At 42.9% G+C, this 19,816-nt stretch overlaps 1 protein-coding gene and 1 long non-coding RNA gene across 9 annotated transcripts in view; one reads left to right on the top strand and one right to left on the bottom strand.

Annotated features, from left to right (window-relative positions):
- Positions 1-19,816, top strand: part of ETS1 (ETS proto-oncogene 1, transcription factor) — a 130,258-nt gene that overhangs the window by 73,193 nt on the left and 37,249 nt on the right. For 4 of the 8 annotated variants that reach the window (XM_078339198.1, XM_054241721.2, XM_054241720.2 and 1 more), the window contains one exon: positions 17,992-18,093. The exons of the other annotated variants lie outside the window; for them this stretch is intronic. In XM_078339198.1, the coding sequence (XP_078195324.1) occupies positions 17,992-18,093 (102 nt within the window). The remainder of the gene's footprint in view (positions 1-17,991; positions 18,094-19,816) is intronic. 8 annotated transcript variants of the gene reach the window in all.
- LOC144577968 (uncharacterized) lies at positions 6,969-10,098 on the bottom strand. The gene is made up of 3 exons (XR_013522821.1): positions 9,962-10,098; positions 7,840-7,947; positions 6,969-7,078 (listed from the first exon to the last, which is right to left on the bottom strand). It is a non-coding gene; the product is annotated as an uncharacterized LOC144577968 (long non-coding RNA).

The following is a 19,816-nucleotide window of genomic DNA, read 5'->3' as shown; positions in this document are numbered from 1 at the left end:
GTCTCCAAGAGTTGTAAAATATTGACCCAGATGGTGCTCTTTAGACCCAAAGTAGCACTAGAAATTTTAAGGCTGTTAGACTTCAGATCATAATGGTGTAGAGATAGGGAAATCATATAATTTACCACCTAAACTGGGGTACCTTTGAGAGTATAAAGGGGGCACTATTAATAATTGCATCAGAATGATAAACATTAACTGGGGCACTCCCCACAGATGAGGGTCACCCAAGTTAGACACAAAATTTGGTCAATCGTACTTTCTAGAATATCTTCTCTAAATTTCTAATTTTAGGGTTAAGACCATCTACGTAAGCTAATAGGGCATGATTAAGAGTTTGAAGCCCTTTAAGTTTAGTATGGTTTCCCCCAACCATGAATTATATTTTAAATTTAACCCAAATCAACCTCAAACAAGTTCGCTTTAAGTATTTGAAACCTCTTGGTAGCTTTTGGTAGCTGTGATAAGCCATTGATTTTTGCTTTGCAAGGTTCTGTGGAGAAACTGTAAACTCTGCATGTGTGTGTATATGTGTGTGTGTATGTGTGTGTGTGTGTGTGTGTGACAGAGAGATAAAACAACTTTGAAGTAAAGGGAAGTGTCTTCATTACACAAGTGAAGACAATTACAGTTTTGTTTTGTTTAAATGTTTATTAAAGATGAGAAGGTTTACTTTGGGTTAAAAAGGGCAAAAAACATGTTATGTTTTCTTTTTGTACCATTGAAGTGGGCAAAAACAAAAGCAAAAATAAAAAACATGCCCTCAGTTCTTTAGGAGGGGAGGAAGGGAATGGTGTAGTAATTGCAAAATTCTTTTTGACTTAAAAAAAGACAAGTAAAGGAATGTGGATCGGAAAAGAGTAAGAAAATGTGAAAGAACTAATGAAAGAAAGAATGAAAGGAAACTATAAAACAAAAAGATGAACGAATTTAAGTGATATTACATAGACTTTTGGAAAAGCCTCCATCTGGGCCAAGCATTACACCTGGTTAAGAATTCCAGGCTCAGGTGGCCCTGTGGGCAGTATTGGGTCTGCTGTTTCTACTCCTTGCCTGTGGTCATTTCTGAATACTTTAGATCCCTCGGGGCGGATGGTTAGGACAGCTCAGATGAAGTCTTTCCTGAGTTCCAGGTGCTTCCATGGCAAAAAATGCAGGAGGACCAGTGTTTAAATTTATGAAAATATGTGTGGATCAATGATTGTTTGTATTTTCTGTGTTTGTTAAGCTCTCTCTTGTAACAATGGTAAGTTAGTCTCACAGGTCAGCTTCATGGGAAACATGGTTACTTCTGAAGCATTGGAAGGAGGTGTAAGAACAGGGAAAGGATTATTTTCCAAATAGAGAGCAGTGTGGGAAGAATGCTGCAAGTTTGGAACGAATGAGATGCTTAGATAAACATGAAGGAAAAAACTTACTTGTGGAAAGGGATGAAGGAAGGAAGTAGGAGGCCAGGACCCAAAGAGCGTTTTGAACCTCAGGATGAATTTTGCCTTTGAAAGTAGGGATATTTAGCAGAGCAGAGTTATTGAGTAGGCTTATGAGCTAGGTAATTTTTTTTTGTGTGTGTGTTACTTTCCCTCCCACTCATACTGTTAGTTGTTAAAACCTCTGTATCAGTTTATCAGAATAAGCGTTAAACCTCAGAGAAGATGACAAGATCGATCAGGTATATATTTTCAAGGTACAAATGGAAAATAAAAAACCTCGGTCGGGCACAGAAATCTTCTAAGCCTGGTGAGTGTCTGTAGATACAGGTTTTTTGAAGTATTTAGGGTCTCCTCCTATGTGTCAGGTATTATACTTGTTCTCAACTAATGACTTTTTTATGTGCAGTTAGAGTTGTGTAACGCATTTAGAGTTGGGTGATGAATTCTGATCATTCATGTTCAAAATATAAGAATGTGTTGTTGAGTCTGATTTTCTTTTTATTTTTTGTAGAAATGAGGTCTTGCTGTGTTGCCCAAGTTGGCCTTAAACTCTTGGCCTCAAGCAATCTTTCCACCTTAGCCTCCTAAAGTGTTGGGATTATAGGCGTGAGCCACTGCACCCACCCAAGTCTGATTTTGAAGTACCCTTTAGAAAATTTATTGCAGGAAATTTTCAGTGAAAGAGTTTCCATGTAACTCAGTTTTATACTACTAGTACTTACACAGTTTTCCTATTTGATATCTCTTGCCAAAAATTTAATTTCAATAGTTACGCATTAGTCATCTGATATCATTAAGATACGAAATAAATGCACAGAATGCAATGAAGAATCACAGATAATAAGGGAGACCTTATTGTATTTATTCCTTATCAATAGGAATAAATATTGTGTATGAAATAAACGGTGTCCATTGTGTGGGGAGAGTGCGGGCTGGAGAGTCGAGAGTGTTGGGCTCCAGTGACAGCTCTGTCTTGGGGTCTGTCTGTGTGACCTTAGGCAAGTCATTGCATTTTTATGCACCTCATTTTCTTCATCAGTCAAATAAATTCACTGGAACGATGATCTATCAGATTTCTCTTAACACTGACATCTTATGATGTTAGGTAACATTAACGGCCGAGGCTTGGAGAGAGTGTAGACTGCCATTCAAGAGGTAGGCAACATGGGGATTTGCATCCTAATCCCTGAATTCTGTTAATAACAACTTAATCATTGAAGAATTTTGGGTGCCTTTGTAAAGGGCTACTTCCATAGAAAGAGATGTTAGAAATTGTTGCCAGCCTCAGCCTTGCTCACCATTGGGGAAATGGAGGCCTGTGTCTCGGGTAACACTGAACCAAGAGTCATGCCTTCCTCTTAGTCTCCCACAGGAAACAGCTTCCCTTTTCCCCGAGCTCTTGCTGCATTTGCAGTGGAAGGCAGCTCCAGTCCAGGTTCTCACCTGGAGGAGGGAGATGTAAGTCAAGGGTCTAGTGGGTGAAGCAGCCAGTCCAGCTGCAGGGCCAGGCCTGTGGGCTGAATGATGAGCTTATTTCTTCCAATCTGCCTCTTGTTGATAGGCTACTCTGGTCGGAAACAGTCCCTTCTGCCTCGGGAATGCATTCTGCTGTTAGCCATGTCAGTGCTTCTTCCTGACAGGTCCAGTGAGTCAGGCCTCCAGCCTGCTGTTTGCACAGAGGGACGGGCCAGGCCTGCATGCTTTGAGAACCCACAGAATGGTGTCTGGGTGGGCACCGGCTGACCCTTCAGTGGGGCACAGGCTGCTTGGCAGAGTTGGAGGCGGGCAAGAAACCACCTGCCTTGGCTTCCCCAGTCATCCCGGAAGCTACAAACGTGTACTGGGGTGTGGTGGCAGTGGAATAGTGCTGCCCGCACCCGGGTGTTATCTGAAGTCTCATCTGATTGATGTTATTTCTGCATTTTGAGAAAGGTCTGTCACAGTTACCCTTCTCTTTCCAAAGTAGGGACTGAAGTTCAGCATGCCAGTTTTTTGGGGAAAAACAAGGAAAACTGGTGCTGTGTAAGCACTTCTCATCTCCACCCATCTTGGCTTTTTTTCCTTGTGTTCTGTTTATTTTCTGTTAGTTATTGGGTGCTAACTTTGTGCCAGTATCCTCATTATTTTGCCCTAATAGTGAAGCATTATGATTGCCATTTCATAGATAAATAAACTGAGAGATTAAACGACTTGCCCACGGTTGCAAAGCTGCTGAGTGGAGGAGTTTAGATTCAAATCCAGCTGTAGCTAACTTTAAAATTCCATGTCTGTTGTCTTCAGAATTCTCAGAAACATCTGGGTGTTTGTGGAAATTGGGGGAAACACTACGGTTTGGGCATATTGTTTACTAGTTCACCTTAATACTTGGCTATATCTGGTAGCATTTTACAGTTTGCCATGTGACTTCACCACATTTGAGCTTATGGTAATCCTTAGAGTTACCAACATTTTATAAATAAGGAAAGTGCAGTGCACCGATGCCAAGTTACCCTCCCAAGTTTCCAGGGCAAATAAGCAGAGAGTTAGAACATGAAGCTCCAGTCAGTTCCTCCAAATCCCCTGACATTTGAGTTCAGCCACATGCATTTTAAACATTTCTTTGATTTGATGAGTATCTAGTACATTCACTTAAGTGTAATAATAATGGTAATAATAAACAGCTTGATATCAAAGTATCAACAAGGCATTCTTTTCTCTTTTGGTGGAGGTAGATTTCACTCACATATTTTATGCGTCTGTAAGAAGTCCCACATAGCTGGCTGATTATTGAGCTTTGAGTAGGTAGCACAGATCACTATGACATAGGCTCTGGAAAGGTTGTGCAGATATGCATGATGCTAGAGCACTGGTAAAATTGTTGGTAGATTGGCAAGTTAGTTCCTTCTCAAGGAAAAATAAATGTGAATGATCCTATAGGTTACTAGACAGATACGCAGTTTTCCTCGGGGAAGGTTAACTTTGGATTTTGAGAAGTACATTTTTTTTTCTCTTAAGCTAAAGAGAGTTGAAAATAATTGTTCAATTTTCATTTCTATTCTGTCTATTCTGAAGTATAAGGCACCTTGCTTTGTTCTTCTGCACCTCAGTTTACACCTTTTAGTAAAGGAGGTCTGTTTTAATCAGTGAGAGCTTCAGATAGCTGGAGGAATGCTTCAGGAAAAACAAAACAAAATGAAAAATGTTAAATCATATGCTGCGTGTTATGAAAAGCAACTGTACCAAGGAGGCATACACAAATTAATGCTGTCTTAGATGAGTAACTTTTTCACCCTGCTAGTTTTCATTTGGGACATAGGGTATTTGCTGTGGCACCATGCATAGATACTCAGAGCTTAGCCAAGTTATATCAGAGGATCTCCCTAAAACAATGCGTTGCCCCTTCCCAAAAAACATAACCCTCCTGGCCGGACCTTATTGTGGTCATTATGGGAGCCAGAACATTCCAAGGTTAAATGACAGATTTTTCATCTTGGAAGTATTCTTTTGGCATGCTGTTGTTTCCTTGGGAGTGAGTATAAACCCTAAGTAGCCAGTATTGACCTTGGGTGCCTCTGCTTTACTAGGGAAGAGGAGGTGGGGATGGGAAGTTGGGTGGTACACCTGATTATAGCGAGAATGAAGACAATAGTTTTTAAGTTTGGTGTTTTGAATCTCGGCACTACCTTTAATGCTTTAGGTTATAAAGCGAATCCTAGTGATACCACAAAGTGTGTCTCCTCCTCAAATTGGGGTTCAGCACTATGGTTTGGTGCCCTCCATGTTTCAACAGTTTTGGGTCAGGCTTAAGGGATCCTTGGTCTTACGTTTCCTGGTTTGAGTATTTTCTCTGTTCACTGGGCAGGTTAACATGGGTGGTCATCCTGTTACCTTCTGTTGCCTGGTGTGAGAATCAGGATACTCAAGTCTGGCTTTACTTTAAGCCACCAGATACGGATACACGTCTGCATTATCTTTGTATTCTTTTCCAAGAAGGATGTTCCTAGAGAGTGAGCTGCCTTTCTTTCAGAGAGAGTGGAAAAGTTAATGAGTTCACATTTAGAGAGTACTCTTTGGTGATTCGAGTAGTGTTATTAAATTAGTGGGAGATATGATACGGAGTGGGGATGCTAAATACATATGAACTCCCTAAGGGTGAGTCGTGTGTGTATGTATAGGAAATGCATCCTTGATTACATATAAGATCAAGAGTTTAGTCTTATAGGATACCTCCCTTGCCTCCTAATGGAAACCAAACATTCTTCAAAACGGCTGGATGCTTGCTTTTCTTTACGTGTCTGTATTTCAGTTGGAGGAGTGAGAGAAGCGAAGCTAATATTTACAGAGTACCTATTATGTCAGATACTTCGCAATGTGCTTTACAGAAATACATAATCACATTCTTTAAACAACCCTTTGAAGTTGATGCCTTAATTCTCATTTTGTGGATAAAAAAATGGAGTCCAAAAAAATTCAGATAATTTGCCCAAAGCCATAGAGTTTCCAAGTCATACATTTGATCTTAGACCTTTCTAGTTACCAAGGCCTGCCTATTTAGAGTCCATTTGGAGAGAAAACTTTCTAACATTCTTCTAAGAGGCCTTGATTCTTGGGACGGTCTTCTATGTGATGTGTTCTCTGTCAGGCTCGTCATTATCAGGGGTAGGAAGAATGCACTCATTTCACTTATACATATCTACCATTGGGATGTATTGGTAGAGGGAGAGTAAAAAACCATTTCACATGATTTCCATGGTGCATTTTCAAATCCAAAGTAGACACATGAAAGGTGGCTAGACAAATTTACTAAATTTTTGTACAGAATTGGTGCTTTGGCCCCCATTTTCCAGACTGGACAACTGAGGAATGATGTGAGAGCTCTGCCCCTGCTTGAGAATTCTCCAGGAAGGGGATGTTCAGAGGTACAAGTCTAGGCCTTGAGGCCACTTGATGCAAGAGGAATGTTTGTAGAAAAATAAACACACACACAGAATGAATCAACATATCCACCTGAAGTTAACCTCTGATTCAGTTGGAGATTTTTTTAAAAAAAGAATCTGTTTCTAGATTTCTGAAGGTCTCACTTGCAGGGAGCTTTGTGGCTTTTCCATCCCTTTACCCATCCTCTTCTCTAATAGATTGTCTGATGAAAGAACTTAAAAATTTCAGGCTGACTGCAGTCTCCAAAGGATCTGGGGTGCTGGGTGAACCAAATGGCAATTTAGTTTTTTAAATGAGATTGGGCCCTGGGTGACTTGTCACTGGTTTATCCTGGCTTTGATCAAAATGTCCTGCTTAGTAGCATGGTGCAGGCAGAGAGTGGTGAGAGAAGTTGATGCAAGTCTCCGGATACCCGCAACTCCCTTGCTTTGTAAGAAAATATTTCAGTATTTTTATAGACAGACAAGTTCTAAGGAAGTAATATTTGAATTTCCAAAAGCTGGTGCAGAATAGACACTAGGGTCCCCCTACATAAGCTAGTCACAAATCTCTTTACGAATTGTCTCTAAATTCCTCTTCTAGAGGAGCCTAAATGAAATTCACCTTATTTAGTAATTGGTTCTTGGTTCTTATATTTGTCAGGTGGATTTATTTATGCCACAGGCTTCTTACCATGATCTTACAACACAGAGTTTAGATAAACTTTCTATTTCTCTTTGGGTAGATGAGCGCTGGAAGACAAAGGAGAGGGATTTACATTTAGGGTGCTTGATAGTAAGTCACTGAGTCCCTGAATCAGCCTCCCTTTCATTCTGTTGGTTACAATGGTATTCCTCACTGGAGGCAGCTCCATGTCCTTTGAAGGAGCAGGGTTTTGAGGTAAGGCAGCCCTGTGTTTGAATTCAGGCTTGATCTTTGCTAATTTTTCTTTAGACAAATTATTCAACTTCTGTAAACCTTTCTTTTCTGATCCTTACAAAGGAGATAATAATCAAGAGCTTTCAGGGCAATTGTTAGGATTAGAGATAATTCCCGTGAGATACTTTTATACTTTTTCATTGCCACAGGCACTCAATAAACCGTCATCTTGTAGGTCACCAAATTCTGTACAAATGTTCATCGCTGCTGTCGCTGTTATTACTTCAGCGGTTGTTAAAACTGTGGTTACTGTTAACCTGGTTACAGAAAATTTTCCACTTGACACCTCCATAACCAAGTGGGCCAGAGCCGTCCCTGTGGCCAGTTCAATTATTTTCAAATGCCTGTCACGCATGCTTACCAAACCTGAGTTAGGACTTGAGTTATGATTCCAACTCTAAAGCATTATTTTTAGACATTGCCCTGGCCACTTCAACAAGGCAGTTTTTTGGAATTGGTGTTACCAGGATTTAAAATTATTTTAATTGCTGAAATACATTCCTCTTTGCCTTGGAATCCTTTCTTTCCTGGGAGGTGACCTAGCCATCCAAGGTTTAAGAGAAAAACTTTATACCTGATAATAGAGCCAGGCAGGATTAGAACTCCCGTTCTCCGAAGTGTCACTTCCTGAGCCACGCTGCCTCTGGGAAGGTCCCGGTCAGTGAATTCATTTGGCATTCCCCTGAAGATAATAAAACTCAGGACAGAGAAAGCCCACCGACCTTTCCTTCTTCACCACAGTTCTCCCTCCTCTCCCCAGAAAATGGCCATCCCAGTTCTAGCAGGCATCCCTTAAGGAAGATGTCTGCAGAAACCATGCACCTCTGGGGTTTGTTGGCTACTGATTGCAATGGTTGATTTATAGCCAGAATCTGGCACCTAGAAAAGGGGATCCTGTGTCTTTAAACAGCTGTGTGCCAGTGTGTGTAAATGTGCTTGCTAATCCAGTGACTAATTCAGTATATTATAAAGCAGCACTGAGCCGGCTGCCAAGGCAGGGCTGGATCCCAACTGGAGTGGTGTGTAAGGCTCAGAGAATTATGTCTTGAATTCTGCCACACTGCCCGTTGCTGAAATCTCATCTGGTGTGTTCCCTGAACCAGAGTCAGTGCTGGCCTTCTGGTTCGTGTGTGCCCACTCCACTCCCTCTCTCCTTGCCTCTCCCCTTCCCTCTCCCTCCCTCTATTCCTCCCTCCATTTATTTACTCATGGAGGGTGGAGCCCACTGGATCTGAGTCAGGGCCAAGGAACCAATCAGAGGTGCTCTGGGGCATTCCAGGGACAAAACTCATGATCTCTCTCGGTAAATAATTTCCCAAAAAGATCCCTGGCGTAACAGTATTGTGACTGCGCTTTCCTCAGTTTCTGTGCAGCGAGCCTGTGCCCACCCCCACACCCTACAGCCCTATCAGCTTTTCTTCTGTCTCCCTACTAGGGGCTGGAAGGGGAAGAACCCTGTCTGATGGAGACTTCTTACCCCTGAGAATCTTATGCATATAAGTACAAAGATGCAAATATCACTTTAAATGAGCACTTGGCAGCCTCTTCTGGCAGCATCTTCAGGGTAGGGAAGTTGAGGGATTTTGTTTGTCTCCTAGAGCCTGTGGCCCTTCCTCTTTTGTCCTCACATATGTGGTCCCAGAAGTTGCAGATACCAGGTGTCTGCCTCTGGAAATGGACCATGCCCAGCCTCTCCCATGGTCGGTTTCCCAGTGAGCATTGCCTGGCTTTCATCTCACAAGGATTTCCAGGTGGCAGAGGTGGCTGTGGGAGATCTCATATTCTCATCGTCTTCTTCCCTTCCAGTAATGCCACCATCTGTCAGGGGTGCCATCATGGACACCTTGCCCCCGCTTCTGTGCCTCATGCCCTACGCCCAGGCCATCTTACATACACTCCTTCCTCCCCCTCCCCCAGTGCTTCTGGACCTAGCCAGTTCTGCTCAGTCTGAATTGCAAAACCTTCTGCTTCAGCCATGAGCCCAGCACTCATTGTGCCCCCTGAGCATGTCACTGTTGCTTATGTACTTAGGCAGTGTTTGCTTCCCCCACTAGAAGGGAAATTCTGCCTGAAGGATCTATGGTGCTCTTCACCAAGGTATTCATTGTTGGGCTCATAGCAATGGGCTAGTAGCTCTTTCTCTGTCTCTCTTTAAAATTTACTGTTTTTTAAAATTGAGATATCACTGACATACATAAAATTTACCATTAAGTGTACAGGTCAGTGTATTCACAGAGTTGTGCAATCATCATCAATGTTTAATTCCAGAATGTTTTCGTCACCCCCCCAAAGAAGCCCCATGTCCATTTGCAGTGAGTGGCTCTTTCTGAATAAAAGAATGCTGTCCAGCTGGGATGTGAGGTGACGGGCCCGTATTCCTTATCTGGAGCTCGGAGCACACACCTGAGGAGGAGCTGCATCTCCCCAATCTCAAAGGACGTTTTCAATCCCTCCTTCCTCAACACTCAAGCCCAGGGTTTATTCTGAGGGCTCATTGGTTAGGCTCCACTGTGTAGTGAGCTAGTGTTGTCTGGACAAAGATAATGAGCGCTTTCACCAGCTGCATGCAGACAGTTCAGTCTGGAGACCTTGGGGCTGTGGTGGCTGCAATTTCTTAATGGCTTCCTGATGAGGCAGAGCCATTTATTAGCAGCGGATGAGGGCTGCACATCCCAGTCTCTCCCTTTCCCACCTACCTAGGAAGATGGAGAGTGGCTTCAGCTCCCTCCGCCTTTTGTATTGATCACTTTTTCTCTGCTCACTACCCATTGGTTGGTCTCGCCCATTGATCTGGAGATTGGGTCTGCCTGGCGACTTATAGCCTCTTGGGCTTGCTACTGGAAGAGGTGTCTGAGGCTGTCTGCCCTGGGTTCGCGTGGGCGAGACTCCGGGGCAGCAGCAGGAACAACAGAATGCTGAAGACTGGGTGTTTGGAGCCATTAAAGAGAGGCCTGTTGGGAAGAAAAGGAAAAAAAAATCTGTGGGGTCTGGAAGAGATCACAATGAGGTAGATCTTTCCTGGAACCCTTAGAGGTCTCTGTGTTCCAACTGCATTTGAGTTCAGAACTAGAGCTGCTTGTATTGCTTCGGGCCATGGCCTTTCTGGAGTTCAACAGATAGCTTCACTAATTAGATAGATCAGATTCAACTTACTGGCCAGTGTCCTGATACTAAGTTCTGGCTTTGTCAGTGGGGTTTGTTGTATCCCCTCAACCTTATCACCATGGCTCGGTGATCCTATGACCCTATTTGGAATATCAGCGGGACTAGAAGGGTGGTGGTATAAAACCTTCAAATGATATGAGGCACTCTGTCTTTCAGTGCTTTTTAGATGAAGGTCCATAGATCACTGAAGTTAACTGCCATCTTCACTCCTGGATTGACAGAAATACACCCTCAACTTTCGAAGTCAGCAGACACTGTGATGTCATGCTATTGGAGTTGACTGCTGAAAGTTCCTTGCTTAATATCCCTGCTATGCAACAGGGATCTTGGCTAGGAGGAAGCTTTTCTACCTTAGAGTCTGGCCATTAGTATTCCAGACTTAAAACCTGAAATAGTGGTTTACATCGTGGTTCTATTAAATCCAATCATGTTTATCAGATCTTTGGATGGTTCGTTCCTCTGTGATTCTTAATAACTTGGGGAGGAGTAGTGTTTATCTAGAATGATGAAGCAGGGCTTGATGGTAATGAAGACATGGGAGAAAGCCTCTCCCTTCCAATCTACTGTCCAAGTCAACAGCAATGGTGTAGAGGGAAAAAAAAATGCTGAGATAGAGCCAAGAGTTCTAGAATTAGTAACCATGTGACTTAAGGAAAGTTGATGTCACCTTGTGCTTCATTTTACCCACCAGTAAAAGAAAAAGTTTGAACTAGATGACATCGAACGCCTCTTCTAATTGTATTCCAGGAATACTGCAGGACCCCTGACCAGTGGCAGAGCTTAGCTCCTCCTTCTCTCCACTTTTCATTCATTTTATAACTACGTCTCGTTGCCAGGAAAGAACATCCCTCCAAGGAGTTGTTAAAGTTTTATAGCAAATACTGTAAATTCCTCTTTCTGCTTTTTGGCCCTGGATAAGGCTTTACGCATCATATAGCAAGAGTGAGGGCAGGATAGAGGGACAGAGACAGGGAAATGTGTGAACACACCAGGAGAGCACTCCGGCTGATAGTTATTACTCCAGACCTAAAAAAGGCCAAAGCTGAAGAGATATAGAGGCCAAAATTATAGATTAGGTAGGTCAACACGAATTTTGGGCTAGGCTCGGATGATAGGTTTAGCAGTGAACCTAATGGTTTAGGGAGCATAACCCTGCTCCCTTCAAAGCTTATCTCTCTAGGTCCTTCCTTTTCAGTGCAGGAAACTTGAGCTGCGACTCCACAATTATTGCCTAAATCCCTGAAGTCTCAGGATTTCTGACTCCTCATTAAATACATACATTTGGATTTACTGCACTGTATGGGGCCTGTATTCCATGAGATGTGCCATGTTGGGGTGGTACCATCAGTTTTTGGTGTGTTTAGCTGGTGTGCAGCCATTTTTTGGAGCCTGTGATAGGGAGAGGGACGGCCATGTCATGAGCTTACCAACATTCTATGGGTGGGGATTTCTATGTCTTCTCTGATGTCAGCCTTGCTTTAGGGTAAGAATGTGAGTCTCTCTGCCTTCTCTTGGCTCTTACCATGTGGTTTCCATGTGGCTCTTGTGAATTACACTGGGATGATTCAGCAGAGCCCTTAGAGAAGGGATTATTTAGCCTTTTGGGAGCAAGGGATGGGGGAGGAGTCAAGGCAGCAGTGTTTGAATGAAATACTGGACCAGGTCAGGTGGCCCATGCACTCACGTAGATCCTCGCAGTTTGGTGTATTTTAGGTGGTCAGATACTTCATCTGAGTTTCAGTCTCCACTATCTGAGGAGCGTGAAAGATGTACTAGTATGTTTGCTTGGTATGGGATTGTGCACGTTATCTGTTGTCCTGGTAGTTCAGGTTTTTGAGAGCACCCTCCAGATGGTCTGGACCCTGAGCATCTTGACACACTTCTGAAGTCAGTGAAGAGCATGTGGGGTTGGGGAAGGAACATGATGCATCCCTTTTAACCATTCCTTGGTTCCTAGGGTTCCTAGCAGTATCCAGCATGTGCCTGCTCTGTGCTTTCATTTTTTAAATTATAAAACATTTAAGTGTTTGCTGCTAGTTCCCACCCAAGGGGCTGACATTATCTGGTATATTGTCACTAAAATATCTTAAGCTATTTAAAGGAAAAGGAGGGAAAAAAACCTTACTTAGATTTTTCTGTCTCCTTACATGTTGGTTTTCCAGGAACAAGGTGGGAAGTTAGAGGCATGAGTGGAAATCTGAAGTTACTCCTCAGGGGATCTCTTTGTTGAGCCCTGAATTTCTTGCCTTTGGGAGATTGCAGCTTTGCACTTAGGATTCTCAATGCTATAAGGTTGGACTGGATCCAGGGGGTGCAGTTGCTGACTGTTGGTTGCCCATTAATGCTAAGGGCTGTTGGTGGAAACTCACAATGAAGGCATGCAGCAGGATGATGCCTGCAAGGGCTCACAGACTGTGCCTCCCTCCCCCGCCCACTCTCTCCTCATGTTCAGGTTGGTGTCTATCACAGGCTAATCTACTGGTGGCTCTTTTTAGTGAGCCAGTAGGAGGATTAAGGATATAAGTAACACAGTTGGGAAGGATTACAATTGATTATCTCTCCAAAGCCATGTTAGAGCAAAAGATGAAATTCCAGAAAATAGAGATACCATCAAAAGGGGGCTGAAATAAAGGGAAGAAGGGATTGACCCTGAGTTGTAAGGTATACATATCTGTAAATTTCAGCTCTTGGCCTCTTTATTTGGCTCCAAAGAAGTGAGGAGAGAACTTTCCCAGGGAAAAACTCCTTTATAGTGCTCCTAAACATGTATAATTAAGAGACCTAATAAGACTGTTATTTCAGAAACCATAGAGTTGCCCTCCATTGATTGGTTATTTTTTTCCTTGGCATTCCCACCTTCCTGTGACCTTTGTAAAGAGAGGCCTTAATTGCTTTGGGCTGGGCGGAGAAGCACTTACTTTCCTCATCTCTCCCTTCTCAGCAGTGGCCATATTTTAGCAGAAGGCAAGCAACCTCATTTGGCTGAAGAGAACCTTTAGGCTAAGAAGCAGCTATGCGAGGAAAAAAGAAGCCCATTTCTAAGCAGGCAGTCTTCTTGTGACCTCATCTTCCTCCCAACTTGGGTCCAGTTGGAGCTGTGCATACAGGGCAGACTTCCAGTTCCTCCTGTCTGGGACTAACAGTGGCAGATATAAATAGAACAAGACTTTGTCTGTAGCCATTGTTCCCTAACCGCCCATTGTTTCTGGAAGCAAAGCATTGCTGTGGCTGCCATACCCTCTCTGGCTCTCTCTTTCTGTCTCTCTCCACCCCACCCCCTTTCTCTGTCTTTCTCTCATTGTGCAGAGGTCCGAATTCCAGCTCAGCCATTTGCACTATCAGCCACCTTTGCACTTGTCTGATGCTTAGAGAGAAACTCGAGGGGAGAACTGGCTCCACAACTGGTAGACCAACTGATTATTGTAGCCTCATATTTTGATTCCAGTAATGCTTTTGTCTGAGTCTTTCCATGATATATTTGTGGTCAAGACAAAGATATGTGGATCTAATGATAGTAAAGTCAGGAGGATTTGTAACCGGTTGAGCAACTATACCCAACGGGTCTTGATTAATGTGTCAGTGTCAGAGTAATGCATGGCCTCTGATGTTATGTTGTGGGGATCAGTACTTGTTCATTGCCTTTTCAACATTTTTATTAGGGGCTTAGAATAGGGAAAGATGCAGAAAGCACACTTAGTACATTGCAGATGGTGCAAAGCTGAGAGTGACAGCTAATAGGATGAGCACAGATTCACGATATAAAATAGTTCTTAGAAACATGGATCAAAACAAAGTGAAGTTAATATGGATAAATGTGAAGCCCTATAGCGAAATTAATAAAATTCAGTCAGTAAGTAAAGAACTGGTGCACTATCAGTTTCTATGGAAAAGTCCTGGCAATGTGCTTTGCGTGGGTTTTGTAGTTAGGCTGTTAGATCAGGGTTGTCTTAGTCTGCACCAATCAAAGCTTTTGGAGTAAAGTGATCATCTCATTGTTCTCATTTAACTTCTGAGAAACACAGTGTTCACCTGTGAATGCTTATGATGCTTTCCAGAAATGTAGGGTTAGAGGAATGCTTCTAGGTGGAGCAAGGGGAATGGCCAAAAACCATGCCAACCTGAATGGTTGAAGGAACCAAGGAGTTTGGAAAGCTGGGCAGAAATGATGATAGGAAGAAGAAAGCAGGGGAAAAGCTGCCAGATGAAGACAGATTCGCTGTCTGCTGCTGATCTCTCACCCAACAGAACAAGGGCCGATTGATAGAACTCATAAGAAGGCAGATGTAAACTCAGTGTGTCTAATCATTTTTAAATGATCGTTTTTGGCTGATAAGTGAAATTGTGTAGTTCAAGAAGGATGGGGCAACCAAATGTCTTAAGTGAGAAGACTTCTGGGGAAGTCTGGTGGTTGTTTTTCAGGGCCTGCCCTACCCCTGATTACCACTCATCACCAAGTGCTCCTCTGTGGGTCTGGAAGCTGGGGCAGGGTGTGCATGCATACTGTGTGGTTTCAGTGCCTGTGGCTGCCATATTGGGAATCCTTGTCTGCTGTACTGGGAAAATGGATCGCGTATTCTTATTTCTCATTGTGGTTTCCTTGGGTTGAAAACAGACAGTTGCACTGTGTGAATGCGTATGAGTATGCTTTTTCCTTCTCTGTCCAGATTTATTTATTAAAAGAAAAACACATCTGCATAAAAAAGCCTTAGAACGCAGGAAGAATGTCCACTTTGTTTTTCTTTCTGTAGCACCAAGACATGTGGGGTTTCAGCTTCCTCTAAGAAGTTTTTGAAGACCGGCTTTCATCTCAAACAGGACTTTTTCCCATTGGAAAAATGGTCCTTTTTTTGGTTTAAAAATGTATTTATATAATGTATAAATAAATAAGAAAGTTGAGAGAGAATTTCCTTTCAAAATTGATGAAAAAATGTTGCTTTCTGAACATCATGAATTGGGAGTCAGTCATTGCCTCTTCCAAGCCCATTGCCACTCTGCATTCTGTTTCTTTATTCTGGTTTACAATTTTCCTGTATTCCTTTTCTCTGCTTCTTCCTTTCTTTCCCTCTCTCCTCCCTTCTTGGCCAGTTCTCCCCCTTCTCTGCTCCCAGTTCTAGCCTTTTTCCGCGGCAGCTACCCCCATGGCCACTGCACCACCTTCCCAGCCTCCGCTCCTCTTTCTTTTCACTAAGCCTTTTTTCTTTCTGCCCTTCCCGGGCTAGCTTTGAACGACTGGAACCCTCACTGGAAGAGGCCTGTCTCTGTGTTTGTTTCCTGCGTGGGAGGGAGAGGCAGTTCTTGAGAAAACAGTTCAAAAGTGCAGAAAAACGTTACCTCTTCCAGCCTAAATAAACGGGCTCCACTCCATTTGTTTGCCCAGATTTTTCCTTTGCCCACGGAGAAAACTCCTCATCATACACCTTGCCCAGCCTGACCTTCTTGGTGATTCTCAGGGCCACTGCCCCCATGCCAGTTTTACCCCCAGACCAAATGCCAAGTGGGCCCTGAGCTGAGGTTTGATCAGGCTAGCTCTGGGTAGGATGTGCGATGGAGCCTGCTGTCAGCAGAGTCTCAGGGACTGAGGTTCTCCCCTGCTACAGAAAGAAATTTTTCTATGATGAAAATGTTGGAGAAAACGAAAAAAGATATGTTATCATGCCCCATCATTTTTGCCTCATTTGCTTTTAATTCTGTGAATAGGTGCAGGGAGAAAACACCTAGCTTCAGTGTCTGGCAATGTGGGATTGAGTGCTTGTTATATCACTTTACTGGCTTGATAATCTCAATTAAGTCACTTTTGTGAGCCTCAGTTTCCTCACCTACATGATAAAGATAATAGTATATGTGCTTGTTTTGAAAAATTATGCTAGAATATTTAGTAAAACACTTCCTAAAAGATGCAGTTCTATTCCAATAGCAGGAGTGATAATTGTAAGTGGGAGTTAAGTGAAATTAAAATAAATTGGTTAGCCCAATTCACCAGCATCTGTAAGATCTCAGAGGATGAGGCCTCAAAGACTGATACGTAGTGGAAGCTGGGATTATAGCAAGATGTAAATGTCAAATATTCTTCATTGTCTTCTTGAGTGGGGTTATTCGGTGTCACGTTGATACTAAAAGCCTTATGATCCCGTCTTGAGAGTTCTACTGAAGTCAGGGCAGGAGTTTTCCTCATTCAGAAGTGTAAGGTTTGGGAAGAACCAATAGAAAGGCAATGCGGTTCTCTGCAAAGCCATGGAGCCTAAAGAACTCATTCTTTCCTCCTGAGTAATGTAGAGACCATGGCTCTGCGTTTTCATGATAAAGAAGTCACACTGTTCTGGGACGTTTAGGAACTGTAAAATATGTCATGTGGTGGGAGTCAAGTGTAATTGTCTATGCAGAAATACTTTGAAATGTGAACTACTTTGTAAATGGCTTGAAATGATCGTTTAAGAAGCTTAAATAATTCTTTAATGTACCCTATCGAGATGGTCCTTGTATACAGGAGTCATAATCTCAATAGCTAAAACTTCCTTTTAAATTGCTTGAGTGTCATTAATTTGCAGGCCCATAAGTGACAGTTAAAATGCACTTGGGTTTTGGCAAATTCCAAACACATAGAAACGAGTTCTCAGCATAGGATTATACTTTTGCTTTGTGCCATATGGATTCTAAGGTGGAACTCTTAGGAAGTTTTTACAACCAAAAGGCACCTTAGGTCCATTGGATTCATGTAGTTCTGAAGCGTCATGGCAAACATATTTTTGATGATTCTTGCTGCAAAACGTATTTTTCCCTTAGCGGATTGGAGGATGCAGAATAGGTAAGAAATTTGTCTATTCTGTTAGAAAAACAGTGCCGGTTTAAGGGGTGTCAATTTCCATTTATATCTCAGAATCTGATTTTTGCATTCGTGTTTCTTATTTTCTCAATCATTTACTTGTACCTGGAAAAATTGCCAGATTCCTTCTTGGTGTCTCTGTAAGCATTGGGAAATACAACCTTTCTAAAGTATTTTAGAAGATGCTTTTCAGTACAATCAAGCAGCCAGTGATTTGTTGAGCACCTATTATGTCTTAGGCTTTGGCATTTTCACACATGGTCCACTTAATCCTCACAGCAAGACCTGTAGAGCATCCTCGAGAATGAAAGAGAGCTTCATCTGAGGGGCTTTGAGACCTGGTTTATGTGCCTTTGCTTGCCAGGTTGCTAGAGAAAAACACACATTTAAAAACCTTTCCAGCAGGGTGCATTCATTCATGTATTTCTTATTTCAGGCCATTTGCCCAATGTTTAGGGTGGGAGATTTGAACTAGCCTAAGGAAAGAGCGAGAAAATTTAACTACGGGACCCAGGGGGCAGTTCTGCTTTCTGGCTTGGATCCTGGAACGGAAGAGCCTCTCTGGGTTTCCCTGAACACCTGGAATTGATTTGGGTTTTGCTCTGACTTCGAAACATTTGCTGAGGTGGAGGATGGTGGAGGAGGTAGGAAAGAAATAAATCCAGTGATTAAAAATAGCTTGTGCGTGTCAGGTGCCTGAACGAATTTGGGAACATGCCTGCAATCCCTTTTGTCTGGCAGGTCTGAACTCCAGCGCTGCCGAATTACAACTGCTTTCATTTGTTTTTCCTGCTTCCCTACCATGTAATGGTCAAGGGCTCATTGGAACCATGTGTGAGCCTGGTGAGTCACCAAATCCTCAGGACTTCAGTGGTAATAATGTGTTAAAACTCCTTTTGGGGGATGGGGCAGGAGGTGGATGAAGGGAAGAGGGAGAAGTCTGAGGTCACTTCCTACAGATGTTCAGTGTGCTTGGCCTTCTTTGCAGGCTTCTTTCTCAGGCCTGAAACCAGCTTCTCCATGCAATTTGGAGCCTGCTTTGCCTTGCAGGAGACTGTCTCTTTAGTCCTAAGGGCAGCTTCCCTCTGCGGAGAGGCATCTCCTCTGAGTTGGCACGTTGTACCCAAAGAGCGTGTTTTCCCTGGTGGCTGTGTACATTGGCAGCAAACTGAGATACTGTAACTTGAGACTGGCTTGCATTTTTGGTCAGTCAGGTCACTGGAGGGTGAATTGGGGATTTTCTATGCAGCTTCTTTCTCCCTTCTTTGGAGTGGTTTTTATTGGCTGCTGACTTAGAAAGAGTTAGGTATTAAAAGAAGGTCAGAAACCCAGTTGTATGTTTCCTAACTGATATGAGTCTGTTCCAGGTCTCATGGTGTCCTATTGTTTGGGACAATAATGGACAGTTTGGTTGGGATGTGTGGCCCCAGCATGGGCACTGAGTCATTTATTGCTTCGCTCTTGCTGGAGCCAAGAGTCCTGCGTGCCCCCATTGTGTTGTCACATGATTGGGTTTATGAAAACCAAGCCAAGGGGCTGAGGAGGGACACTTGCCTCCCTTATTTGCATTAATCTTAGCCAGAAGCTTTGTGGATTAGAGCCCCTCCCTGAGCTGGAAGTCCTGCCTGCCCGGTTTCTACTGCCTGTCACAGGAATCACTTGCCACTCCCTTCCACTCTACTTCCACCTTGCCTTTACATGAATGAGAGAGGGCAATAGAGACTGTCTTTCTATGAGATTCCTTTGCACATTTTTCAAGAGATCATTAGCTTCTTTATCAGGAGAATCCTCTTGAAGACCAATGACCACTTTCCAGGGGCCATGAACTTCAGAAGCAGAGCTATTCGTCAGTGTGGCTGCAGCCATTTCTCTATTTGTGTTGGTCCGAGGGGTAAAAGCACCTTATCTCCTACACTGGGACTTGTTCTCGGCAGTTTGGCTGCCCTTCTGTGCTGGTCAGAGCTCCCAGCTTTTTAATTTTTTTTTTGTCTATTCTAGATACAGTTGTAAGTCCATGAGGTTGACCATTAAGAGGAAACATCACTTCAGTCTTCTGCTTGTAGGAAGTGGAAGTCCAAGGAACTGGCTCACCATCTTGAATTGAAATCGTCTCTCTGTGATCCCACATTGGCACCTTCCCGATCATGACAGTGCTGTTTTGAAAGAAGTTCTGTGGTTCATTTGGGCCAAGGCCTGAAATACAGACCTAGATTTAAGCACCACAGAAAGTAACCTGAAGCCTTTTTTTCTTTTTCCTTGAGTTTATTTGCCTCTTACTAAACTTTCATTCTCTGAACTCCCTTTATCTAAAAAATAACCTTGAAACAATGAAATATTTGTGGGTGAAATGACTTCTTGTCTGGAATTAGCTTTATAATTCTTCTGCATGTGTGTATGTGTGTAGAAGATGACATAAAATTGAGTACTATGGATATTTTGAGTAGAGTTTCTCTCTACTTCTGTGAATGTTTGAAAATTGCCAAATAAAAATGTAAAACTCTTGTGAGGGACATAGACCACCTATGAACAGACCTCTTTTAAAAGTGGATTGAGCAAGCGACATACC

Source organism: Callithrix jacchus, chromosome 10 (assembly GCF_049354715.1).
Source record: "Callithrix jacchus isolate 240 chromosome 10, calJac240_pri, whole genome shotgun sequence".
In the NCBI taxonomy this organism is placed as follows: domain Eukaryota; kingdom Metazoa; phylum Chordata; class Mammalia; order Primates; family Cebidae; genus Callithrix; species Callithrix jacchus.
Note: the sequence above shows the minus strand (reverse complement) of the source record. Positions and strands in the feature narration are given on the sequence as shown.